General features: G+C 42.2%; 1 protein-coding gene and 1 non-coding gene across 5 annotated transcripts in view; one reads left to right on the top strand and one right to left on the bottom strand.

The window, feature by feature from the left end:
- The window catches only part of MTR (5-methyltetrahydrofolate-homocysteine methyltransferase), a 125,257-nt gene that overhangs the window by 50,279 nt on the left and 47,671 nt on the right, over positions 1-27,307 (top strand). For all 4 annotated transcript variants that reach the window (XM_043477017.1, XM_043477016.1, XM_043477015.1 and 1 more), the window contains 3 exons: positions 15,919-16,098; positions 18,501-18,617; positions 18,919-19,059. In XM_043477017.1, coding sequence (XP_043332952.1) covers positions 15,919-16,098; positions 18,501-18,617; positions 18,919-19,059 — 438 coding nt within the window. The remainder of the gene's footprint in view (positions 1-15,918; positions 16,099-18,500; positions 18,618-18,918; positions 19,060-27,307) is intronic.
- On the bottom strand, positions 13,296-13,368 carry TRNAR-CCU. Its single transcript has one exon. It is a non-coding gene; the product is annotated as a tRNA-Arg (tRNA).

Genomic DNA, 27,307 nt, shown 5'->3' with positions numbered 1-27,307 from the left:
TAATGCTGAAGAAGCTGAAGTTGAATGGTTCTATGAAGACCTACAAGACTTTCTAGAACTAACACCCAAAAAAGATGTCCTTTTCATTATAGGGGGCTGGAATGCAAAAGTAGGAAGTCAAGAAACACCTGGAGTAACAGGCAAATTTGGCCTTGGAGTACAGAATGAAGCAGGGCAAAGGCTAATAGAGTTCTGCCAAGGGAATGCACTAGTCATAGCAAACACCTTCTTCCAACAACACAAGAGAAGCTACACATGGACATCACCAGATGGTCAACACCGAAATCAGATTGATTATATTCTTTGCAGCCAAAGATGGAGAAGCTCTATACAGTCAGCAAAAGCCAGACCAGGAGCTGACTGTGGCTCAGATCATGAACTCATTATTGCCAAATTCAGACTTAAACTGAAGAAAGTAGGGAAAACCACTAGACCATTCAGGTATGACCTAAATCAAATCCCTTATGAATATACAGTGGAAGTGAGAAGTAGATTTAAGGGACTAGATCTGATAGAGGGCCTGATGAACTATGGGCAGAGGTTCATGACATTGTACAGGAGAACAGGGATCAAGACCATCCCTAAGAAAAAGAAATGCAAAAAGGCAAAATGGCTGTCTGAGGAGGCCCACAGATAGCTGTGAAAAGAAGAGAATTGAAAAGCAAAGGAGAAAAGGAAAGATATTCCCATTTGAATGCGGAGCTCCAAAGAGTAGCAAGGAGAGATAAGAAAGCCTTCCTCAGTGATCACTGCGAAGAAATAGAGGAAAACAATAGAATGGGAAAGACTAGAGATGTCTTCAAGAAGATTAGAGATAACAGGGGAACATTTCATGCAAAGATGGGCTCAATGAAGGACAGAAATGCTATGGACCTAATAGAAGCAGAAGATATTAAGAAGAGGTGGCAAGAATACACAGAAGAACTGTACAAAAAAGATCTTCACAACCCAGATAATCACGATGGTGTGATCACTCGTCTAGAGCCAGATATGCTGGAATGTGAAGTCAAGTGGGCCTTAGGAAGCATCACTACGAACAAAACTAGTGGAGGTGATGGAATTCCAGTTGAGCAATTTCAAATCCTAAAAGATGATGCTGTGAAAGTGCTGCAATCAATATGGCAGCAAATTTGGAAAACTCAGCAGTGGCCACAGGACTGCAAAAGGTCAGTTTTCATTCCAATCCCAAAGAAAGGCAATGCCAAAGAATGCTCAAACTACTGTACATTTGCACTCATCTCACATGCTAGTAAAGTAATGCTCAAATTTCTCCAAGCCAGGCTTCAACAATATGTGAACCGTAAACTTCCAGATGTTCAAGCTGGTTTTAGAAAACGCAGAGGATCAAGAGATCAAATTGCCAACATCTGTTGGATCATCGAAAAAGCAAGAGAGTTCCAGAAAAACATCTATTTCTGCTTTATCGACTACACCAAAGCCTTCGACTGTGTGGATAACAATAAACTGTGGAAAATTCTGAAGGAGATGGGAATACCAGACCACCTGACCTGCCTCTTAAGAAACCTGTATGCAGGTCAGGAAGCAATAGTTAGAACTGGACATGGAACAACAGACTGGTTCCGAATAGGAAAAGGAGTATGTCAAGGCTGTATATTGTCACCCTGCTTATTTAACTTATATGCAGAGTACATCATGAGAAACGCTGGGCTGGATGAAGCACAAGCTGGAATCAAGATTGCCAGGAGAAATATCAATAACCTCAGATTTGCAGATAACACCACCCTTATGGCAGAAAGCCAAGAACAATTAAAGAGCCTCTTGATGAAAGTGAAAGAGGAGAGTGAAAAAGTTGGCTTAAAGCTCAACATTCAGAAAACAAAGATCATCGCATTCGGTCCCATTACTTCGTGGCAAATAGATGGAGAAACAGTGTCAGACTTTATTTTGGGGAAGCTCCAAAATCACTGCAGGTGGTGACTGCAGCCATGGAATTAAAGGATACTTGCTCCTTGGAAGAAAAGTTATGACCAACCTAGACAGCATATTAAAAAGCAGAGACATTACTTTGCCAACAAAGGTCCGTCTAGTCAAGGCTGTGGTTTTTTCAGTAGTCAGGTATGGATGTGCGAGTTGGACTATAAAGAAAGCTGAGCGCCAAAGAATTGATGCTTTTGAACTGTGGTGTTGGAGAAGACTCTTGAGATCCGTTGGACTGCAAGGAGATCCAGCCAGTCCATCTTAAAGGAAATCAGGCCTGCTTGTTCATTAGAAGGACTGATATTGAAGCTGAAACTCTTAATACTTTGGCCACCTGATGCGAAGAGCTGACTCATTTGAAAAGACCCTGACACTGGGAAGGATTGAAGGCGAGAAGAGAAGGGGACGACAGAGGATGAGACGGTTGGATGGCATCACCAGCTCGATGGACATGAGTTTGAGTAAACTTCGGGGGTTGGTGCTGGACAGGGAGGCCTGGAGTGCTGCAGTCCATGCAGTCGCAAAGAATCGGACACCATTGAGCAACTGACCTGAACTGAGTGTAAAAGTGGAGCCATGTAGTATACCATGATTCCTTTTCCTTTCCTGAATTCTGTTTGTTTTCTGTGAAGTTAATACTTACCTTTGTGTTCACTCTGTTTTTATGTATTTTCAAACTATTCCCTAGTTGTGTAAATTTCCAATATCCAGTGTATCCAGACACATTAAGTAGACTGTCATTTTAATTTGTTGAATAATTCTCTCTCCAAGTCTTCTGACATAATCTGGAGTGGTTGCTCAGGAGGCTGACTGCATAGCTGTCACTGTGATATGTCCCTCCCCATCATCCTGACAGTTCTTTTCACCTCTCTCATAGCTGTTTAGATTTCACTTTCCTCATACTTGGTTTAATCTCTTATTTAGTGAAGTGTATCCTCTGGTGAAAGAAGACATGGAAGTAAACATTTTGAAGCCTTATGTGTCTGAAAATGGCTTTATTTTACTTTTATACTTAATTGAAAATTACATGAGTACAAGCCTGAAATTATTTTCTCTATGTTTTGAACTCATTGATCTGTTGTCTTCTAGTTTCAGTTGGTATTGGTGAGAAACTCAGTGCTACTCTAACCCTTGATTTTTTTTGTGAAGCCTGTTTATTGACCCTTTTCCTGGATGCTTCTTTTACCTGCTGTGTCCATGGTTTTTTGAAGTCTTGTGATCATGAACCATTCATTGTGTTAAGCCCTCAGTAGGCCCTGTCAGTCAGGATGCTAATGGCCACAGTTGCAGGAAGTTTCCTTGAATGGTTTATCCTCTTGTGGCCTGTGTATTATTCAGAAACTGGATGTTTTGGAAAGATTGCCTAGTTTTTTTACCTTTTCTCTCCAGTTTTTCAACTTTGACATTTGTGAGATTTTGACATCTACATTTATCTTCTCTTGAGTTTTATGTTTTCTTCTTCCAGGAGCCCTTTTTTGTTACCTATATGTTCTTTTTCAGATTTATATAGCAGCCTGTTTAAAGGAGGCAGATGTTTTCTCTAATTCCTTCAAGTGTATCTTGAGCACCTAATATGTGCCAGGCTGTGAGGAGTTAGCAAGGAATAAAACCTAGTCCCTGCCCTTGCACAATTTGTATTCTTAGGGGGGCAAAAGGAATAAGGAAAAAGACAACATAGAAATACACACACACCCCTGGATAGTGTTGAATACAATGAAGGGATATGGGGAGGATAAGGCTGACAGGCATACCACCGTGGGAGACACTGTTTTATATAGGGTGGTTGGAGATGGCCTCGTGGATAAGGTGACATCTTAGCAGAGCACCATAGGGAACCAAGGAATGAAACATGTAAAGATGTAGGGCAGAGGGAGCCTTGAGATAGATGCCTGCTGGTCATGTTTGAAAACCACAGGGAGGCCGGTAGAGCCAGAGCAGAGGGGAGAAGAGGTGATCAGGGGAGGACATGAGGTTAGAAAGGCTTCAGGTCAAATTGCCTAGGGTCTTGGAGACCTCTGTTAACACTTGGACTTTTCCCCTGAGTGATCTGAGAAGCCACTGAAGGGTTCTGCGCAGAGGAGTGAACCTGGTCTGAGTTGTATTTCAAAACCACTCTGGTTCTTTGTGGAGAAGGGTCTGCGGGGACCAAGCAGAACCATTGGAGGTAGTTCAGATGAGAGATGATTGTGACTGGGACCAAGGTGGGAGCAATAGAATATGTGAGGGCTCATCTGTTTCTAGATGTATTTTTGAAATAGAGCCAGTAGGATTTGCCTTCATGGAGGTTGTGAGCCGTGAAAGAAGGAGGAGTCTGGGAAATTTTTAGTTTTTTTTGGCCTGGGCAGTTGAGATAGAACGATGGTGAACAGCCTATTTGGATGCGGTTGACTAGAAGTGTGTGTTTGGACACATGTTTGTGTGTTAAGTGTGTGCTTATGTAGATGAGTCTGGTTTTCCTGGCCATAGTCTGGCTTGAAGATAAGATTCCCTTCCTTGGGAATTATTTGTGCATTGATGATACTTAAAGTAGTGAGACTGACTTCACCAAAGGAACGAAGGTAGATAAAAGGTCCTAGGAACAAGTGACTCTTGGAGCCACAGTGCTTAGTGGTCAGGAAGAAGAGATGATGCTTTCAGAAGGACTTAGGAAGGAGACGCCTCCTTGGTAGAAGAGGAACCAGAGGAGAGAGTTCACCTGGAAGCTAAGTGAAGAACAAGCTTTCTGAAGGGCATGATGAGCTCTGGATAGATCAGGGAGGAACAGACAAGTATTTACCCTTGTATTTGGAAACAGAGTAGTTTCTGATCTTGCAGAGAATGGGGGTGGTGGGTGGCGGGGGGCAGCAGATATAAACCATTTGAGAGGAGTTTTGCCATAAAAGGGAACAGAAATAGAGTGGAAACCAGGGATGCATGTGAGAGTAAGAATGAATGTGTGTGTGTGTGAAGATAGATGATGTGACCACATGGCCTTGTAAGCTGGTGGGAATGATCTGGTAGAGGGACGGGGAGGAATTGATGTGCAAGAGAAAGGGGGCACTTGCTGGGCCCATGACCTTGTGGGCTGAGGACTGGCAGCGTCTGCCCAGGGAGGGGAGTTAGCATGCTCACAGCGCAGGAGAGAAGGCAGAGCCGAGAATGCTGGGGGAGCCTGTGCTTCTGTTTCCTCAGTGAAGCAGGGTGAACTCTAGAACGAGTGGGGTGCTGTGTGCCTTGTGTATGTGCTGCTTTCCTAGGAGTGTAAAGCGGAAACGTTCCCACAGGGAAGGACAGTTACTGCCTGTGCTCTTAAAAACATACATAGCCCTGGGTTCTGCCCCTTGAGTTTCTGACTCATTTGGCCTGGGGTAAGATCTGGCTTCAATAATTTTTCAACGTTAGAGGTGATTCTCATGAATACTCTGGCTGAAAACCACCAGCAGAGTTTATCTCGTTTAGTCCTCATAGCAACCACGTGGGGTAGCTGTCGTCCTATTTTACAGTGAGCCAAGGTCAAATGGCTGGGACATAACAGAGCCACATTTGGATCCCTGGCCTGCCTGGTTTGAAAACTGATATAGGCTTCCAAATCCTGTGTTATCTCTACTGCAGAGTACTTGATCTTGGCTAAGAACAGCCGTTCCCAATTTCCCAATTTAGATTTGAATGTGTCCACAAATAAAAAGCAAATGTAGAAGAAATTTTTTAACTTGGCAGTTATGAGAAAAATACACATTAGGGCAATATTACGGTAATGGTTTGTCCTTACTAAGTTAGCAAAATTTAAAATCATCAAGATCTCTGCTGGTATAACAGTGGTAAAGAGAAAGTCTTGTTCATTGTAGAGTGTAGCATAAATTGGGATAGTCTTTTTTTTTTTAAAGTTCTACCAAGTTTATTGCTACCAACCCATCTCCCTCCACCCTCATGCCCATGTGCTCAGTCATGTAACTCCATGGACTGCAGCCCGCCAGGCTCCTCTGTCCATGGACTTTTCCAGGCAAGAATACTGGAGTGGGTTGCCATTTCTTTCTCCAGGGATAATCCTTTTGAATGACCCTGTAATACCTAAAGACATAAAAATGTTCATACCCTTTGAGATAATGATCTCATAAGAATACTGTATATGCAAAGATTTTTCACTAGCTTTTTACTGAAGATATAATAACTTTAATATCCAATTGGGTAGATACTGATAACTTATGTTACATCAGTCTGTTGAAATATTATTCAGAGTATTTAAATATTAATTATGAAGATTGTGGAGCAGCATAACAGTGCTTTCAAGATATAAATAAAACCATAAAACAATAATTATATAGACACTGCATGTATACAGCTACATAAAAGCTCCATTTGGTAAAGTTTGGAGGAAAATGCTGTAAAGGAGAATAATTGTTAGAGTGAGATTGTGAAATTAAAGGTGCCTTTTTCGAAACTGCTTTTCCTAATTAAAAATATTTTTCTGTATGACTATAGACTTACTTGCTCATTGAAGAATTGTGGCATTAAAAATTATAAAGAGCAAAGCAAAAAATTCATATAGTTGAAAAGTTCAGGAAGGAACAATGCAGGTATTTTGGTGCAAAGGCATTCTTCTGTCAGTAGAGTTCACAAAACGATTGAGTGTAACAATCAGTTAACAACCAAGATTTGCTTTGCTTGACTGATACCACAGGTTATAAGTAGAAAGCTGTCTTAAATGGAAAACCATTGTTGTAACCAAATAAAGCAGAGGAAATCACAGGTACTTTTGTTCCAGTACATGATGGCTATCTTTGCTTTATGCTTGTGATCTATATTGTGATGACAACCTCAAGGTCAAAGCAAGGTCAAGGCCAGGTATGACCGAGAACTGGTCTCCAGACTTCTGGATTAGAAGGCAAATAAGGAAGCATTTCTGTGTTTTTTGGTTGATGTTAATAGTTTAAATCAACTTATTTTAAAATTTTTTTATAATTTTATTTATTTGTTTTAGGTTGTGCTGGGTCTTCATTGCTGTGCACCAGCTTTTTAGTTGGGACAAGTGAGGGCTACTCTCTAGTTAAAGTGTGAAGGCCTCTTATTGCTGAGGCTTCACTTGTTGCTGAGTACAGGCTCTAGGGCCTCTGGGCTTCAGTAGTTGTAACACAGAGGCTCAGTTTCCCTGCAGCATGTGGGATCTTCCTGGACCAGGGATCGAACCAGTGTCTCCTATGTCGGCAAGTGGATTCTTAACCACTGCCAGGGAATTTCTTTTGTGATAATTCATAAACTATAGTAAGAAACTTCTGTGGGGAAAAATAACTATCACTACTCACTTTCTAGATTGAATTCTCCTTTTCTAATTGAGATGATTATTTTTATATGACAGTTTTTGATTTTGTAAGGTTTCTTAGAAGTACAGTTAGCACATAATAGAATAGACTATATTATTTTTGCTTATACATGTGTAAACTATATGAAAGGATAATCAGTATTGTCCTATGAAAGATTCATTCAATTCAATACATTTTCCTATGTTAAAATGGTTTGAAAATAAGTTTCTAATTTATAGAGAAATAAAACTCTGTCAGGATATTGATTAAAATTAACTAATCCTAATCTTGAAAACTGGAGAAGGGCATGACAGCCCACTCCAGTATTTTTGCCTGGAGAATTCCATGGACAGGGGAACCTGGCAGGCTACAGTCCATGGGGAAGCAAAGAGTCAGACACGACTGAAGTGACTTAGCACCCAATCTAGAAAATAACGAGGAATCTGTATCTGGGAGTCATTCAGGAACATGATATGTCTTTCCAGTTACTATTCAATCAAGTTTTATAGTTTTTCTTTAATAGGAAATCTCAAGAGCATTCCTGTGTATTTGTGTTGTTTCCTTTTTGTGATTTTGGCTTATTTTTCCTTTCGTAAATATTTTTCCTCTGGTAGTAAGTTTTATATTTTTATTTCATCAGCTTTTTAATTAAATTCAGATAAGTTGATACTGGTTTTGAGTTGAATAGCTTCTGTTTCCCAGTAGGGTGTGTACCAGTAGTTCTAGGAAACTAAAATCACCTTTACTTTTACTTTGCCGAAGGTAGTTGACCTCAGCCAAGAAGCTGATTCTCAAGTTTTCTGCTCTGACACTCTTTGAGCTTTGTTAAAATCTGATGTATATTTTCACATTTCAAGAGACTTCTTTTTAGTGGCTATAGAGAGGTTATCCCTCTCTGGCTAAGATGGCATGATTGAGTATTTCTCTCCTTTAGCCTTTCTTTATAAGATGGATTGTATTTTAAATTCTTTGCAGGAAGGAGACTTGTCCAGTGCACCTTCAGAGGTGAGAGTTTGTTGTAGGAATATGAGGAGCATAGGCCTCCGACCCATGTTTGGTCTTACCTCCATGCCTGGGGTGTTCATCCTGTCCTCCAGAAATAATAGCATGGCATTCAGTTGGCATACCTCCAATGCCGAGGGTCCCAACTGCCCGGAATGCACCTGGTGCCCCTCATCATGAGAGAGATTTAAGTGGATTCATTTGCTCCTGTTGAGACATAGTGTTGCTTCATCCAGCCTGTAGAATTTGGCTTTGCAGAGTAGGATTTTCTAGCTAACAGCCTCTCTCTCTCTCGTTTCTAGAGAAAAGCCTTAAAGAGACATTGGCTCATGATAAAGACCATTCAGATGGGTCTGCTTTCTGATCTCCTCACCTGCTGTGTCACTGGTGGTTCTTCTAAACCAGTAGTTCTCAAATGCAGTGATTTGGCCACCCCAGGAGACACTTGGCAATGTCTAGACAGATTTTTGTTTTTTGTCATGACTGGGTTGTTGGGAGGGGATGTCCTTCTGACATCTAGTGGGAGAGGGCAAGGATGCTACTAACAACCCTACAAAGCACAGGGCTGCCCCCACAGCAAAGAATTATCTGGTCCAGACTGCCAATAGTATCTTTTTGAACTGTGGTTTACTCTGGATGTATGCCCAAGAGTGGAATTGCGAATCATGTGGTAGCTCTGTTTTTAATTTTTTGAGGAACCTCCATACGATTTTCCACAGTGACTGCACCAGTTTATGTTCCCCTTTCTCCACACCTTTGCAGCATTTGTTATTGTAGACTTTGTGGTGATGACCATTCTGACTAATGTCAGTCAGTGGCTGACTTTATTTTTCTGGGCTCCAAAATCACTGCAGATGGTGATTGCAGCCATGAAATTAAAAGATGCTTACTCCTTGGAAGGAAAGTTATGACCGACCTAGACAGCATATTAAAAAGCAGAGACATTACTTTGCCAACAAAAGTCCATCTAGTCAAGGCTATGGTTTTTCCAGTAGTCATGTATGGATGTGAGAGTTGGACTATAAAGAAAGCTGAGTGCTGAAGAATTGATGTTTTTGAACTGTGGTGTTGGAGAAGACTCTTGAGAATCCCTTGGACTGCAAGGAGATCCAACCAGTCGATCCCAAAGGAGATCAGTCCTGAGTGTTCATTGGAAGGACTGATGTTGAAGTTGAAACTCGAATACTCTGGCCACCTGATGCGAAGAGCTGACTCATTTGAAAAGATCCTGATGCTGGGAAAGATTGAGGGCAGGAGGAGAAGGGGACGACAGAGGATTAGATGGTTAGATGGCATCACCGACTCAATGGACATGGGTTTGGGTGGACTCTGGGAGTTGGTGATGGACAGGGAGGCCTGGCATGCTGTGGTTCATGGGGTCGCAAAGAGTCAGACATGACTAAGCGACTGAACTGAACTGATTCTTATTAATGTGAGGTAATACCTCATCATAGGTATTTTGATTTGCAAATTTTGATTTCCATTTCTGTAATAATTAGCAATGTTCAGCATCTTTTTGTATGCCTTTTGGCCATCTGTATGTCTTCTTTAGATCTTTTGCCCATTTTTGATTGTGAGTTACCCAATTCTTAATCCAGGGCAACTTCTTTTCTGCAATTCATTTTTCTCTCTGATGTTATCTGGCTGATGGAGAAAGGACAAATAAGGTTTTCATATTTAATCCTCTCCTATCTGCCAAGTGTTGGCTCTGGGCACTGAGGATATATAAGGGCCAGTAGAGGACCCAGCTCCTTGCAAGATTCAGTGTCTTTGAACGGTTTTGGTGAAAGTGGAAGAAAGGCTTGATGAGGCGGGGAAAATCTAGGACAGTAGGATTCCAGAAAGATCTGAAAAGCAGGGAAAGAGTTCATTTTTAGGGCTTGGAGCACTACCTGGGAAGCCCTGTTAAAAGGAAGGCAAAACTATATAGGTTATAGGTCTTACCTAAATATTTGGGGGTATTTGTTTTAAATACATCTCTCGATAGTAGGTCAGTCTTTTTTTGTTCTTCCTGGGAGCTGATTCTTTCTACTGTATCTGCTTCCCCGTTTTCCCTTTGAAGGTACTAAAGCAGACCCATCGTCTGCTCTTTCCAGGGACTGATAGGTGTACTAAGAATGTCCTTCTCTGGAGAAGGATATGGCAGCCTGCTTCAGCGCTCTTGCTGGGAAGCCCCGTGGACGGAGGAGCCCGGTGGGCTGCAGCCCCCGGGGTCACAGGAGAGGCGGATACAGCTGAGCGCACAGGGGCAGGAGCGCTGGGGTTTCGTCAGTGGCGCGTCCCCAGGCAGTCGGGCTGGCTCTGCTGCTGCCTGGCCGCCAGCCTGCCTCTGGCTGGCCTGACCCATCGGCTGTGCTGTTCTCAGTGGTGTTTGAAAACAGTGCCTTAGAAAGTGTAACTGGTGAACCTTCTCCCTGCAATTTTGTCTACACCAATCCCTTGCATGGCAGACTGCCTCTTCATACTTGACTCCAAGGTCAAGTCTAAGCAATCAGAAATTCTCAACTAATGGAGAAATATTCAACTTCCCTTTTTCTGGGCAGCCTCTGCTGTTACCCCTCCACTAACACACACCCTGCCCCCAAATCCCACTTGTGGAGATTTATTCTCTCTCCTTTGTGCTTCCCCAGGGCTCCTCCTTGCTGTCCTTCCGTCCATGGCACTGAGCATCTGTGTCCACTCCACCTCCTTCTCCCACCCTTGGCCATGAACTCCAAGCGAAACTCATTTTCACATCCCCTGACCCAGAAGCAACTATGCTGTTCCTGGCCGAGTTATGACCATCAGATGAACTTGAGAAACAAAAACGAAATGCTGATGGGAAAATGCAGCCCTCTTTTCCTCACCAGGTTGCCTCTCAGTGTTGACTTCATGTCTGAAATCCTCTCCATTTCCCCCTTAATCCCAAGTGCCTAGCATCCACGTTCTGCCTCAAGTGTGAGTTCTGCCAGGGGCACAGCCTCCATTCTTTCAGGTGAGGAGTGAACCGAGAGACATTCCAAGGTGACCTCGCGTCTCCCAGCAGCTCAGTGCTGTCCCCTGAGCTTCATCCCCTGCCTGCATTTCTGCCCTCAGGCCTGCTGCTTCTCCCTGGGCTCTGGATGTCCTCACACTTGCTTTCAGCTTATGTTCACACATTAAGTACAGTAGAGAAGCCACTCCGAGGATTTCTGAACAAAGTCTGTGCCCTCAGTGATTTTGTAAAGCCCAGATATCTCTTGTCATGTGTTTCCCCCTTCTCAGCCTTTTTCTTTCTGACTTGTCAGTGCTTGTCTGATGGTGGCACGTGCATCTCTTCCACCACTTCCATTTTGAACTCTGGCAGCAGAATGGCCCCTGCGGTATTCCCTGTCCAATGTTAAGCTGGTTCAGTCATTTGAAACCTTTAAGCTGCCTCTGAAGTTGGTCTCATTCCTTCTCTGCTTCTTGTTAGGGTGCATTTTCACAGAATCTGGGTGTCTTTGATCCTTTTTCTTGCTTTCTTATAGTATCAGCCTTGATAAATAAATCAAAAATTATTTTACATTCATCTGATTTCTCCCTAAGTTTCTGATAATCATGCTGAGGCTGAGCAGTGGATTTATTAATGAAGCCTCTACCTGCTGATGGCTATCTAATTTTCCTACAGCTTAAGAATAAGCCTAGTAAATTGTAAAATCAGAGAAGATATTTACTCCTCCCTCTTGGCCCTTAGAGTTGCAGTATTGTCACTGAAGTTTCCTCTAACTCAGCCTAAGAAGGTTTATGTCACCCATCAGTGGTTCTCACCTGGGCTGTATGCTAGGATCACTAAGAGTCTCTTTAAATACTGTTACTTAGGTCTCATTTCAGGATTCTGATTTAACTGGTCTCGAGTGAGGTTCAGGAACAGGTATTAGTATTAGGAAACAGAAATCCCTCCGGGTTACTCAAATGTGCCAGCAGAGTTGAGAGCCGTCTGGATCTGTAAAATCCTCAAGCCTTGAGGCTTATTAGCATGTTTGTGTCACCACCTTGGCTGAGGAACAGGACAGAGGAAATCTTGGAGAATCTAGCTTGATATGCTTATGGCGAAGTCCTGTCCTTTGCAACTCTGTGCATTCTGAGATTTGCTTGTTTATTCAACAGATGGTAGTTGCTTTCTGTTAATGTGGCAGGTAGCATACTAGGTGTTGGGAGAACAATTTGAAAAGGCCTCATTCTTATGGAGCTGATGGTTGTTGCTTCACTTCCGACCTAGTGATGGATTCATGACTCAGATGAAAGAAATGACCAGGACCTACCAACCCAACTTCCCTTGTGGCTCAGCTGGTAAAGAATTCACCTGCAATGCAGGAGACCTGGGTTTGATCTCTGGGTTGGGAAGATCCCCTAAAGAAGGGAGAGGCTACCCAGTCCAGTATTCTGGCCTGGAGAATTCCATGGACTGTACAGTTCATGGAGTTGCGAAGAGTTGTAGATGACTGAGCAACTTTCACTTCACTTCACCAACCCAACTAGGTCACTGTGAAATAATAACAGCACTGGTAGTCTCAAACCCCTGTTCCTTCTCGGTTAATGAGCTTAGCTGGGCCATTAACCTAGAACCTAGACCTCTGTTTGGCCCTCTGGTGAACAGATAACTGAAGCCCAAGATGAAAAGGTAGCCCTAGGTGACCTGCTCCTGACCACTTTCTTCTGGGCCCACATGTTGATTTTAACCTTAACTTTATCACTAACTGAAGGGAGAGGTAAGAAGTTGTTGAAACATTCAGTTAAGGAAGATGAGAGTCTGCCACCTTCCCTAAAGCCTGGAGCAGTGGGGCCACAGAGCCCCCTCCTTTGGTCCTTTCCCTAGGCCCCGTGATCTGCTAAGTCACATCCCAGCAGGAGGTGAATTCTGACCTGAGCAGCCACAGGAACAGGGAGAGATTAGAGACCAACAGGACCAGTTGTGAAAGAACACCAAGGTAGGCGAGCAGTCAGAAGCCTAGATCTGAGCGAGTTTTTTTTTTTTTTTAATTTATTTATTTGGCTGTGCCAGGCATTAGTTGCTACAAACGTGATCTTCAATCTTTGATGCAGCATTCTGGGTCTTTAGTTGTGCCATGTGAGATCTAGTTCCCTGACCAGGAATCGAACCCAGACCCCCTGCATTAGGAGTGCAGAGTCCCAGCCACTGGACCACCAGGGAAGTCCGCTGAGCGAGTTTTTTGAATGTTCCCCCCACTATGCTTTGCCTGTCAAGAAGCAGTCATCTTCTGATTTCATGGTGGTAGTCACTGTCCACAGTGATTTTGGAGCCCAAGAAGAGGAAATCTGTCACTACTTCCACCTTTTCCCCTTCTATTTGCCATGCAGTAATGGCACTGGTTGCCATGATCTTAGTTTTTTTGAATATTTAGTCTTAAGCTGACTCTTTCACTTTCCTCCTTCACTTTCATCAGAAGGCTCTTTAGCTCCTCTTCACTTTCTGCCATTGGAGTGGTATTGTCTGCATATCTGAGGTGGTTAATGTTCCCCTGCCTGTCTTGATTCCAGCTTGTAACTCGTCCAGCCCAGCACCCCTCATGACGTGCTCAGCTTACAGGTTAAACAAACAGGGTGACAGTAGTCAGCCCTGCCGTGCTCCTTTCTCCATCGTGAACCAGTCAGTTGTTCCATATAGGGACAAACCTAGACAGTGTCTTGAAAAGCAGAGACATTACTCTGCCAACAAAGGCCCACATAGTTAAGGCTCTGGTCTTCCCAGTGGTCACATACAGTGTGAGTGCTGGACTCTAAAGAAGGCAGAACACCAAAGAATTGATGCCTTCAAACTGTGGTGCTGGAGAAGACTCGTAAAAGTCCCTTGGACAGCAAGGAGATCAAACCTGTCAATCTTAAGGGAGATCAACTCTGAATATTCCAATGGAAAGACTGATGCTGAAGCTGAAGCTCCAGGATTTTGGTCATCTGATGTAAACAGATGACTGTTGGGAAAAGTCCTTGATGCCGGGAAAGATTGAGGGCAGAAGGAGAAGAGGGCGTCAGAGGATAAGATGGTTGGATGGCATCACCGATACAATGGACATGAACTTGGGCAGACTTCAGGAGATGGTGAGGGACAGGGAGGCCTGGTGTGCTGCAGTCCACGGGGTTGCAGTCAGACATGAATGAGCGACTGAACAACAGCAGCAATACCATGCCTTTCTCTGGAAGATAGGGCCTCACTAAATGTCCTTGAACTGCATAGAGTATCCTCACCCCCCCTCCCTGTGGCCCCTGGAGAGCTCCCCTTGGAGGTGAAGATATGTGTGATCAGGAACTGATACTTGACCACTCAGCACTCACATCCAGTCAAGGGTATCCTGCCTCCAAGTACTTAGCTTGGAAGACTCAGCACTTCATTCAGTGGTGTTGGCCATTTTTCAAAAACATTTTGCTTATTTACTCAGAATTGTATGTCACTTCTTTTTTCAGAACTTCTGTAGAAATAGCAAGTATTCATTTTTTCTTTAGAGCAAATCTGGTTTTTTCTGCAACCAGAAATCATTCAGCATGTAATTCATTGAATAAGCCTTGCATTGAAATTATAAATTTGACCTGAAGACAGTTTCCCTGACAAAGTTCAGAAAGCTCTGAGTCACAGGTACATGCATTCATTCAGCAGAAATATTGAGCACATCCTCTGGCAGGCACTGCTCTAGGCTCTGGGGGTACAGCGAGACTGATTCTAGTCCAATTAATCATATATAATAAAACAAGTAAAAAAAACAATAAACAAGATGCCAAATAAATATATTGGGTTGACTAGAAAGTTCATTCAGGTTTTTCTGTTACATGGAAAATAATTTCTAGGAGGAGAGATGCTATGAAGAGGGGTGGAGGAGGCAGAAAAGGCGGTGGTGGAGCTGGTTTAGAGATCGTGATTAGGGAAGGCTTCTCTGAAAAGGGGACATTTGAGCAGAGGCCTGCATGCTGGGCTGTGAACCACAAAGCCATGTCATTGTGTTCCAGGCAGTGGCAGCAATGGATAGGAAGGCCCTGAGGGAAGACGAGCTTGGTGGGTCTCAGGAACACCAAAGGAGTGGTGTGGGGAGAGGGGAGTAGATGAGGGGGAGATGTTTCATCAGCACAACAGCCACACTGCTTCTGTAAAAATAAAATCTTAAAACTGGAGGTGTGGGACCTGATTCTGGGGGAGATAGGAAACAGTGGGGGGTTGGGCCTTGCTAGAGTCAGTGCTTGGCTTCCTAGGGTCACTGTTTTGAAATATATTTGCTAATGCTGTGATGGGTGGGGTTGGAGGTGGGTAATAAATGCACGTCTTTGAGTCTATATAGACTTACTATAGGAAGGTCCAAGAAAGCCTGGGTGACAGCACAGGCAGGTCCAGAGACGAGGGGCACTAATTTTGTAATTTATTTGAATTCTTATCACGTGTGTCTTTTTAAGAAACCTATTTATTAATATACCACATGTGTGTATATTTGATTTTTGTGAGATTTGATTTTTACATATGTGAGATTTGATTTTTACAGAAGCATTATAGCTGTTGTGTGGATGAAAACATAAAGGGACTTTAAACCAATTCCTCCTTGATGAGATAATTTGATAAATGTTTAAAGGCTGCTTGGCATTTGGATTTCTATGAAATCCAAGCATTGGTATTAAGCGCTTTTGACAAGTGAATGGTCCTTCCATTTTCATAGATAACACCTCATTTTTCTATTTAAAATTACATCTTTTACCCCTTCCCCAGGCAACAGAAACAGATACCAAAATCAGAGTGTGCACCCGGGCCTACCATCTCCTTGTGAAAAAACTGGGCTTCAATCCAAATGACATCATCTTTGACCCTAATATCCTCACCATTGGTACTGGGATGGAAGAACATAACTTGTATGCTGTTAATTTTATCAATGCAACAAAAGTCATTAAAGTAAGTATGAACATTTTTCTCCTTTCTACCCAAGACATTGCTTAGATTTATCACATGGCTTCAGTGAATCACTTGAGCTCACATATATATTTATTGGCAAGGAATATTGACATTCTTATTCTTGTAGCAAATTAGTTTTCTGAAATTCAGGGGCTTTTAAAATTTTTTTCTATGTTATTTTATATTGTGATGTAAAACACACACACACTGGGGGATATATAAAAGATACAGAGTTTGATAAATGATTATGAGGCATATAATAGCTTCCACTTGGGACCTGAAATAGAAAATGGAAAGTGCCCCTGTTTCTCTTCCTTTCTGATTATACCCTCATTCTGAGTTTTATGGTACTACTTGTTGCTCTTCTATATAATTTTAATGCTTCTATATACACAGTCAGTCCGAATTATCCTGGGTTTTTTATTTGCAAATTCACCTACTCACTAAAATTTATCTGTGGGCTTCCCTGATGGTTCAGGGGTAAAGAATTTGCCTGCCAGTGCAGGAGACACAGGTTTGATCATTGATCCAGGAAGGTGCCACATGCTGGTGAGCAGCAAAGCCGGTGCACCACAGCTGTAGATCCTGTGGTCTGGAGCCCAGGAGCCGCAGCTACTAAGCCCATGCACTGCAACTCCTGAAGCCCGTGCACCTAGAACCCGTGCTCCGAGACAAGACAAGCCGCCACAGTGAGAAGCTCATGCATTGCAATGAAGAGTAGCCTCCGTTTGTGGCAACTAGAGAATGCCCGAGCAGCAACAGAGACCCAGCGCAGCCAGAAATTTAATGAGTAAAATTATTTAAAAAGAAAATTATTTGTGACTCCAAAATCAATACTGAAGGTTCTTCTGCAGTCATTCACGGGCACGCACACGTGCAGGGTGGTGAAAACTTTGAGTGCCTGACCCCTGTGATCCAGATGAGTCATCAGAGGCATGCCCTGCATCCCTGGGTTCAGCCCTCATTCTGTAAACAGGCACCCTTTTCATGGTCTGTTTAGGACCACATTTTTCAAGTTTTTGAGCTTTTTTTTTTTTTTTTTTTTTTGCTGATTGAGTTCTCTATTTGAATGGCCTGTGCATTGTGCTGAGGTGCTGTCCTGTGTCCCTGCGTGCACAAAGGCTGTGATGTGCTTCATGGAGAAAACGGAAACGTAGACAACAGGGTTATATGCTGGTCAGTGATGACGGTTTTGTGACCAGAGTTTCACAAACCTGACCCTGCATTTCCTGTGGGAGCAGTGGTTTTCAGCATCCCCCAGTTCAGTGTTTGCAGGGACTTCATGGAACATAAGGACCACAAATAGCGAGAATTCACTGTAGAAATAGCATAGTTAGTTTTGCACATTTTTGAACTTCATGCTAATTTAAACAGAATCTTAAGATCCTTATGCCTTTTTCCTTACCCAGTCTCACTTTAAAGATCCACCTGTGTTGTAGTTGTGCTTTGTTTATTGTTCAGTTTTTTTGTTCAATTTACTAATATATAATATTCCATCATTTACCTTTTCCATAATTAACTGTTCTGTGGTTGACATATGCTTGGTTTGTTTCCAGTTTGGGCAAGTTATGAGCAAAACTGTGTGTATACATTTCTTGTGTATATCTCTCCATGAGCTTCCTTGTAGCATATATCCAGAAGTGGAAGGGTTGGGTCCAGTAGTAGATAAAGGCAGCTCTCGCTCCCAAAATGCTTGAACTAGTTTGTACCCTACCTAACAGGGATTAAGAATTCCTGTTTTACATGTGAACTAATGCTTCATATGTCATAAGGTGTGGTGGGGACCTCAATTTCCTTTTGTCCTTTTAAAATTAGTCAAGTTTATAGCGAACTAGGGAGTTTGTTCGTTTAGGCTATAGAAGCCTTCTCGTAGCTCATGCTTTCCGTGAATAACCAACTTCTCTCTGTTTGTCCCTCTGGTTTTCCTTTTGTTATCTGTCACTGTTTCTTTTTCTGTTATTTATCCAACAGATGTGTGTGTGTATATATATGTATTTAGCTGCACCATGCGGGATCTTAGTTCCCCAACCAGGGGTTGAACCCCTGCCTCCTGCAGTGGAAGCTCAGCGTTTTAACCCCTGGACCACCAGGGAAGTCCCTATTACTTTATGTCACACTCACCATGTGTTGTAGCCACAGCACGGTTGCTGCAGAAGTACACAGAGATAAAGCAGAAGTTTTTCTTTTCCCTTAGGGAGGTTATAGTAGGAAAAACAATGAAGCACTGCTTTCGTGTCTCCCTGATATGCAAGTTGTGGTCTGTGTCTAGGTACAAGAAGCTCTGAATTACTTTGGACTTTATATATTTTTTTACTTTCTATTCTTACTTTAAAAAGCTTAAGGAACAGGATTGCTGCTTTTGGCAAACTAGGGAAATCCTTTCATATTTAAATTTTTTCCAGGAAACGCTGCCTGGAGCCAAAGTCAGTGGTGGTCTGTCCAACTTGTCCTTCTCCTTCCGAGGGATGGAGGCCATTCGGGAGGCGATGCACGGGGTCTTCCTGTACCATGCAATCAAGGTAGAGTGGGGGGCCCTGTTTGCCTTGGACACCAGCCTTTCCTGAGGGCCAGCGTTTGCAGACCGTGGCCCACAAGCTAACCTGGTCTGCTGCCGTTTCTCTGTGAATAAAGCTTTATTAGAACAAATCCACTCACTCTCACTTGCATTCTGTCTATGACTGCTTTTATGCTGAGTTGAGTGGTTGTGACAGAGGCAGTGACCTACGGTATTGTTTTTATCTGGTCCTTCACAGAAAGAGTCACTGATCCCTGGTTTAGAGTATCACTGGAAATCCTTATTTTTCTTTTTATTGCCCTTAGTTTGGTATGGACATGGGAATAGTGAATGCTGGAAGCCTTCCTGTATATGATGACATCCAGAAGGAGCTTCTCCAGCTCTGTGAGGACCTCATCTGGAACAGAGACCCTGAGGCCACCGAGAAGCTCTTACGCTACGCCCAGGTAGGGAGAGAGGTTCTGACGGTTGGCTTTTCCTTTTTTTCTTTGAATCTGTCTTAACATACAGTTACTAGTCCTTCATTGTAGAATGGAAGAAAGGATACCACCATGTCTTTGGATCACTGAAGGTTTATACAGAGAGTTCCAGAGAAGGTATTTTCATTAGGGCGAGGAAGGAGAAACAAGCCTTAAATATCTGTTTCAGTACTCTTAATTTGTATTTCTGTAAGTTTATTTTGAAATGTAAAATTTATTTTTCTCATATGAAGTAACACATATTAATTTTTAAAAATTTATAAAATAAGGGTAAGCAGAAGAAGAAATAGAAATTATTCATAATCCTACTACCTGTCATTAACCACTGTTAAGGTTTTATTATAGCCTTCTATTCATGATTTTGGTTTTATTTTTCTGAAATAAAATGTGCTAATAAGTATGTTCACACATGTGTACTTGCACACACATAGTCATGTACATTTTTATAAAAATCGAATTTTTCTTGATGCTTTTTTGGTAACCTGTTTGTTTATCAGTATACTGGGAGAATCTTTTCATTTTATTATGTACTTTTCTATCTCATACTATGAATTGACTCTTTTGGATTTTCTTGTGTGGCCATGTGGTTACCTGGTACCCATTGTTATATCTTTACATTTTTATATATACCTGTTTGTTAGGATCTAGTCCAAGTCTACATACAGTTCAAGGCTAGAGGTCTGCACACTTTTAATCTATAGACATAAGAATAATTATAGTTTATCCAAAAATCAGTTTCTTGTTTCCATTTATTATGTATTGGGCGGTCCTAGGTATATTAAGTATCTATCATGGGTGTTGCTTTCTGGAACTCAGTTTAAGGAAAGATGAAATCTTTTTTCGAGAAAACTTACTTTATAATTTATTTCAGAAAGCGATGGCAAAGGAAGACATTTTTCTTACAGAGCATGCCAGGAAAGTGGCAGAATGCCTTTGTGTATGTTGCCACCCGGGTTAATGTTCTCTAGGTTAAAATATGAATTTAACTTTGGCAGAACTGCTGACTTTTCCTGTTCCTTTGCAGAGTACTAAAATGTTCTGGAAAAAGGATAGGACAGCTTAGGGTTAATTGCATCCTTGATTTGTCCATGTCACAGATGGCAAGATTTTGATTTCTGAAACCACCTATGTTAGCCTTAGGTTCACTCACCAAAGATGAGTTCAGACTCAGTGCCAGTGAGCACATGACCCTCCTCTCAGTTCCTTAGGACGTTTATAATTTCTTACATGGACGCAGGACAGAATGTCCTGGATCTTGACTGTTGAAAATGTAAACAAGTTCGGATCTTGACTGTTGAAAATGTAAACAAGTTCTTCTTCTCAGTTCATTGCATAAGAAACAGTGGCTAGATTTCCTTCCCTATTTCCATGATTGGGTCTACTCAGATAGACAAAGTGCTGAGCCATTTCTCTGGACACCAGGATACAAGTATGAAACAATATCCAGCTTTTTTTCTTAGCCTGCCTTCCACTTGGCAGGAGATTGTTCATTAATTGCCAACTAAGAACGGGGTTCTACTGAAGACCAGAGGGGCATCATAGCTTCTACTCAAGCATTCTTAGTTAACCCATAAAGTGATGCGCTTTCTCATCTTCTTCTCCACTGTCCAGATGAGTCAGCTCTCACTTAGGAGAGATAGGGCTCCTTATTTGTGAGACTATTCTCATTTAAGATTTTGTTGGTTTTGTATTTTATAGCAGTCATTCTTTTCGGTCTACATTCACTTCCAGTATTTGTTTATAAGTTTTTGTTTCTTTATATCTTGCTAAACTGCCAAGAGGTTTTGCTCCTAAGGGACAGCTGAAGAGTAAGAGGGAAAATCTTCATAGCAATTTCAAGGCTTCATCAATCCATCATATAAAAAATTGCCTCCCTGTTTATGTAACCACAGGACTTATTACAAGCCACTGACCCCATCTGTCAAGTAGGTTAACTGTCGACATTCAGGGTGACTTCTGTTGCTGTTAAGGAATTAATAACCAAAACAAGTATGCTTTCATCACTGCCAGGAGTCGCCAGCTCTTTAACCATTCCTCAGGGCACACCTTTTGCAAACAGAGCATGAAAAGCAGTAATATGGTGAGGCAAATAAGGGTTGAGGAATTTTTTTCTTTATGAGAGAATGATTCTCTCTTTTCGTTGTGAAATAATAAGGTCTACACTCAAGTTTCATCTGATAGATTATTCAGTACTGTTGTTGAAAAGGGTAGAAAGAGTCTCATCTCTGACCTTCCTAAACTCTAATGGGCTTTATTGAAAAATAATACCCTCGGTATGGGGTAGGCTGACCTGTGGTGACTAAATTATCTTGGGTAAGAAGAAGTTCCAGGTAACATGACCATGTAACTCATGTGGAGTTTGTTCATTGAGCAGTACTGTTTGGGTGTTAACAGGGACAATCTCTGGGTGTGATGGCTCTTGAATGACCTTGGATTGTGAGAATACACATGTCCCCAACTTATGATGATATGCAAGCAGTAAGCATTCAGTAGAAACTGTACTTTGAATTTTGGTCTTTCCCTAGGCAGGCAATATGCAGTACCATCCTCTCTCATGATGCTGTACAAAGGCAGCGAACCGCAGCTTCTGTTCAGCCGCCATGATGAGGGAAACAACCCCTGACAACCACTCTGGACCCACACTGCCATTCTGTTTTTACTCTTGGGACAGTATTCAATAAATCACATGAGATAGTCAACATTTTATTATATTAAAAAAAAAAAAAGCTTAGTGTTAGATGATTTTGCTGAAATAATAGGCTAATGTCAGTGTTCTGAGCACATGTAAGGTAGGTGAGGGGCTAAGCTATGATGTTTGGAGGGTTATGTATGTAAGTGCATTTTCAGCTTAGAATCTTCAACAGATGATGGGTTTATCAGATGTAAGTGTTCTTGATGCTTTTCTAGAAAAAAGGTCCTCTCTGTTCCTTATCTGGCCTTGGTTTTCTCCTTGCCAGTGGGTGCTCACACTCCCCTTTGGTTTTCGCTTGAGCAATTTCCTCCCTTGATGCTGGTCCAGTTTGATATCAGAAATAAAACACATGTCCTCATGAGGCACATTGCTAATCGGGAGCTACTCTTGAGCAGTAGAAGTAGCTGAAGGAGCAGCCAGTTGAGTGGTTGAGCAGCCGTTGTGCTTGGAAACTTCCTATTTGATGACCTTTCTCCACGTGTCTGGTGTCGGGCTGCTCAGTGTGTGAGGCTGCAGAAACTTACGTTTGAATCAGGAGCGCGTCCTGCCGAATAGCTAGTTGGAAAGCAGATGGACTCAGTGTGCCGGGTCGTGCTTCTGAAATAGCTCCTCTTAAATGGTACCATTTAGAATATTGATTTTCTGAAGCACGTCTATCATTTATCAGGTTTGGTAATGAAGGTCTGTACACGGTGAGAAATCCTCACACACACTGCATCCTTGCTTCCCACTGTTCACAGACACACAGCATTGCCCCCCCTGCCCCTTTTGTGTGGCACACGACGGTTTTTCTGTGAACACACCGGGCCTTTTCTCCAAGAGTGTTTGGAACACTCTGCCCTGTTTTTACTTACCAGACTCCATCCCACAGGCAGGAATTGCCTGATTGTGTGGTTAACAGGACAAATGATATTTACTTAAATTAAGTGATGAGAATGTGAGCTTTAGAAGGACTCTTTTTTGGGTGGTGGGGAGTGTCACACTGCTCTAGTTTTGTATTTTCTGTTAAATAAATGTCAGAGTATATAATCTATGAAGTTTATAGTTTTTAAATCTAAAAACTGAGATATGATCAGCATATATTAGTGTTAGATGTATAGCATAATAATTTGATATCAGTATATATTGTGGAATGCTCATCACAGTAAGTCTGGTTAACATCCATCACCACATTTGTTTCTGTTTTTAGATTCCAAATGTAAGTGAGATCATACGGTATTTGTCTTTCTGTCTGACTTATTTCACTTAGCATGTTGCCCTCAGGGTCCACCCATGCTGTTTCAAATGGCAGGATTTCCTTTTTTGTGTGGCTGAATAATATTCCGTTATATATATAGTATATCACACTTTTTTTATACGTTCATTCACTGATGAACACATAGATTGTTTCTGTGTCTTTTTCTATTATAAATAATACTGAAAAAAAATTTTAAATTGCCATCTTCTTTAAGGTTTTTCATCATATGATAGCGGCATTAGTCTCTTGACGTGTGAGAGTGTCATCCGTTACCACCCCAGCCCTCAATCCTGAAGCGCCTCCCAGTCCCTTCCTTTTCTTCTTCCATGCTGTCCATTAATACTTTTATGTTTGTCCTTTCCTTCTCTTCCTGTTCCTACCACTGTAGTTGAGGCTTTCATCGTGAACTATTAAAACATTCTCCCCTTTCTAGGGTTCCCTTAAAAATACTACTTTGGTGGGAATTCCCTGGTGGTCCAGTGGTTAGGGTTTGGCACTTTCAGTGCAAAGGACCAGGGTTCAATCCCTGGTTGGGGAACTAAGATCCCGCAAGCCGTGTGTCTCACTCCCTCTGCAAAAAAATACTACTTGGAATGTTACTCTGAAGCTTCAGAATTTGTCATTCCCCACCTCCACCCTTGCCACAGTTGCCTGGAAGGTTAACTCCAAACTCCATGGCGTGGATTCCTAGCACTCTGTGGCTTGGCCTCTACTATCCTACACAAACATTGCTCTGGGAAATGGGTTCTCATTTGGCTTTAAATCATTCAGCTAATAGTTACCCAAGTTTTGTTTTCTGCTTGGTGCTTTCTGAACTTAGAGGATCTAACTAATAAGAGAGGCATGCCCCTGTAGACCCTGCAGTGTAATGAGACGTGCACAAGTATGCGGAGGCGTTTGTCATCAGGGTGGTGGGCAGATGCTGTGATGAGGCATGTACAGGATGCTGTAGACTGCTTAGGAAGGACACGGAACCCAAAGGCAGAGGTGGTTAGGAAAGCCTCCCAGAAGTGATGGGTTGGGGGCACCTGAGAGCTCAACAGGAGTTAGCCAGGCTAAAGTTTGGGGTTGGGGTACAGTACTGGTATCCTCTGCCAGAGGAGGGGTGTCTGCAACTAGCTGGGGCCTTGCCTTCTGGTAGGTGCTAAATAAAAGATTGCTGGATGCATGGATGTGAAGAAAGGGCCAGGGATGAGAGAGATGAGAGCATAAGGAACTGAGATGTTCAAGGCGGGCTGAGTTCTTCAGGAATGGCAGAACATGAAGCTGGGAGAAAATTGGTTCAGGACATTGTCCAGCATGAAAAGGAGTCAATACGACATTCGGAGAGCAGTAGAGAGCTTACAGTGAATCTTCCCGTGGGGGCAGTTTGATCAGCTTTGCTTTTTGGAAAGGCCCCTCTGGCTACAGTGTGGAGGACACACTGGGGACCAGGCTGATGTTGGGCTGCAGGTACCAGTTAGATGCTTGGAATATGAAAGTGGAAGCAGAGTACAGAGAAATATTCAGGTGGTGTAATTGTTAGAGCTAGGTAATTAACTGAATGCAAAGACTGGATGGAGAGTCAAGAGTGATACTTAGATTTCAGATTTGGGCAATGAGTGACGTCAGTTGAGATGGAGGAAACAGATGTGCAATTCACCTTCCATCCGAGGATCATCACGATTTTGTCCCTTTGCTGAATCTGTCGGCATCTTCAAAGTCCCTCTTCAACACTCCAGTTTGTGATGCTCACTCTGTCCTCAAAATTCCGAGCCCTGTCTGTGTCATCTTCTCATCAGCGCTTGGCACAGGCTTTCTCTTGTAGCTTACCTTTCTCTGTGAATTTCTGTCTGCCTTATGATACGGCAAAGCCCTTGAGAGCGCGGTCTGTGTCTTGTTCCTCACAGTGTGCCCACCTCTAAGACTATTTCTGACTTGCCTTTGTTACAGACTCTTCACATATCTGGGTATGATGGTCCTATGTGAGAACTTTAAAAGCTCATCAGATATGAGGTTTAGCTTTTCTTACTGTCCTGGAAATCGTTGGTCCCAAGATGCTATCTTTTAGGAAAGAAGGAAAGGAAAAAAAAAATGAATTTTCACTCTGTCTCTCTACTGAACATTCAAATCCTAGTGAGGATTATTTTATAATTATAGAAATACTGAATCACTATACTGTGTGTCAGGAACTAAAATTATAGGTTGATTATGCTTAAAAAAAAAAAAAAAAACTCATAGGAAAAGAGATCAGATTTGTAGTTACCAGAGGCAGGGGGTAACAGGAGGGGAAAATTGGATGAAGGGAATTTCTCATAAGATGCATAATTACTAGGGATGTAATGTATAATCTGATAAATATCATTGACACTGGTGTATAATATATATGACGGATATTAGAATAACTCAGGAGTTCTCATCACAAGAAAAAAAGTGTTTTTTTCTATTTTATTTTGTACCTATATGAGATGATGGATATCAGTTCAATCATGCAGTCATATATGACTCTTTGTGACCCCATGACTGCAGCACACCAGGCCTCCCTGTCCATCACCAACTCCTGGAGTTTACTCAAACTCATGTCCATCGAGTCAGTGATGCCATCCAGCCATCTAATCCTCTGTCGTCCCCTTCTCCTCCCACCTTCAATCTTTCCCAGCATCAGGGTCTTTTCAAATGAATCAATTCTTTATATCAGGTGGACAAAGTATTGGAGTTTCAGCTTCAACATCAATCCTTCCAATGAACACCCAGGACTGATCTCCTTTAGGATGGACTGGTTGGATCTCCTTGCAGTCCAAGGGACTCTAAAGAGACTTCTCCAACACCACAGCTCAAAAACATCAATTCTTCAGCGCTCAGCTTTCTTTATAGTCCAACTCTCACATCCATACAGGACTACTGGAAAAACCATAGCTTTGAGCAGACAGACCTTTGTTGGCAAAGTAATGTCTCTGCTTTTTAATATGCTGTCTAAGTTGGTCATAACTTTTCTTCCAAGGAGCAAGTGTTTTTTTTAATTTCAGAGCCACAGTCACCATCTGCAGTGACTTTGGAGCCCCCCAAAAATAAAGTCTGTTACTCTTTCCACTGTTTCCACATCTATTTGCCATGAAGTGATGGGACCAGATGCCATGATCTTAGTTTTCTGAATGTTGAGTTTTAAGCCAACTTTCTCATTCTTCTCTTTCACTTTCATCAAGAGGCTCTTTAGTTCTTCACTTTGTGCCATAAGTATGGTGTCATCTGCATATCTGAGGTTATTGATGTTTGTTTCTTCCAGCAGTCCTGATTCCAGCTTGTGCTTCATCCAGTCCAGCATTTCTCATGATGTACTCTGCATATAAGTTAAATAAGCGTATAAGTTAAATAAGCAGGGTGACAGTATACAGCCTTGACACCTTCCTTTCCCAATTTGGAACTGGCCGGTTGTTCCATGTCCAGTTCTAACTGTTCGTTCTTGACCCGCATACAGATTTCTCAGGAGGTAGGTAAGGCGGTCTGGTATTCCCATCTCTTTAAGAATTTTCCACAGTTTGTTGTGATCCATACTGTCAAAGGCTTTGGCGTAGTTAACAAAGCAGAAATAGATATTTTTCTGGAACTGTCTTGCTTTTTTGATGATCCAACGGATGTTGGCAATTGGATCTGTGGTTCCTCTGCCTTTTTTTAAATCCAGCTTGAACATCTGGAAGTTCATAGTTCACGTACTATTGAAGCCTGGCTTGGAGAATCTTAAGCATTACTTTGCAAGCGTGTGAGATAAGTGCAATTGTGCAGTAGTTTGAGCATTCTTTGGCACTGCTTTTCTTTGGGATTGGAAAGAAAACTGACCTTTTCCAGTCCTGTGACCACTGCTGAGTTTTCCAAATTTGCTGGCATATTGAGTGTGGCACTTTCACAGCATCATCTTTTAGGATTTGAAATAGCTCAACTGCAATTCCATCACTTCCACCAGCTTTGTTTGTAGTGATGCTTCCTAAGGCCCACTTACTTCACATTCCAAGATGTCTGGCTCTAGGTGAGTGATCACACCACCATGATTATCTGGGTCATGAAAATCTTTTCTGTATAGTTCTTTTGTGTATTCTTGCCACTGCTTCTTCAAATCTTCTGCTTCTGTTAGGTCCATAGCATTTCTGTCCTTCATTGAGCCCATCTTTGCATGAAATGTTCCCTTGGTATCTCTAATTTTCTTGAAGAGATCTCTAGTTTTCCCCGTTCTTTTGTTTTCTTCTGTTTCTTTATAGTGATCACTGAGGAAGGCTTTTTTATCTCTTCTTGCTATTCTTTGGAACTCTGCATCC

This window comes from Cervus canadensis, chromosome 8 (genome assembly GCF_019320065.1).
Source record: "Cervus canadensis isolate Bull #8, Minnesota chromosome 8, ASM1932006v1, whole genome shotgun sequence".
Lineage (NCBI taxonomy): Eukaryota > Metazoa > Chordata > Mammalia > Artiodactyla > Cervidae > Cervus > Cervus canadensis.
This window is presented reverse-complemented; position numbering and strand designations above follow the sequence as displayed.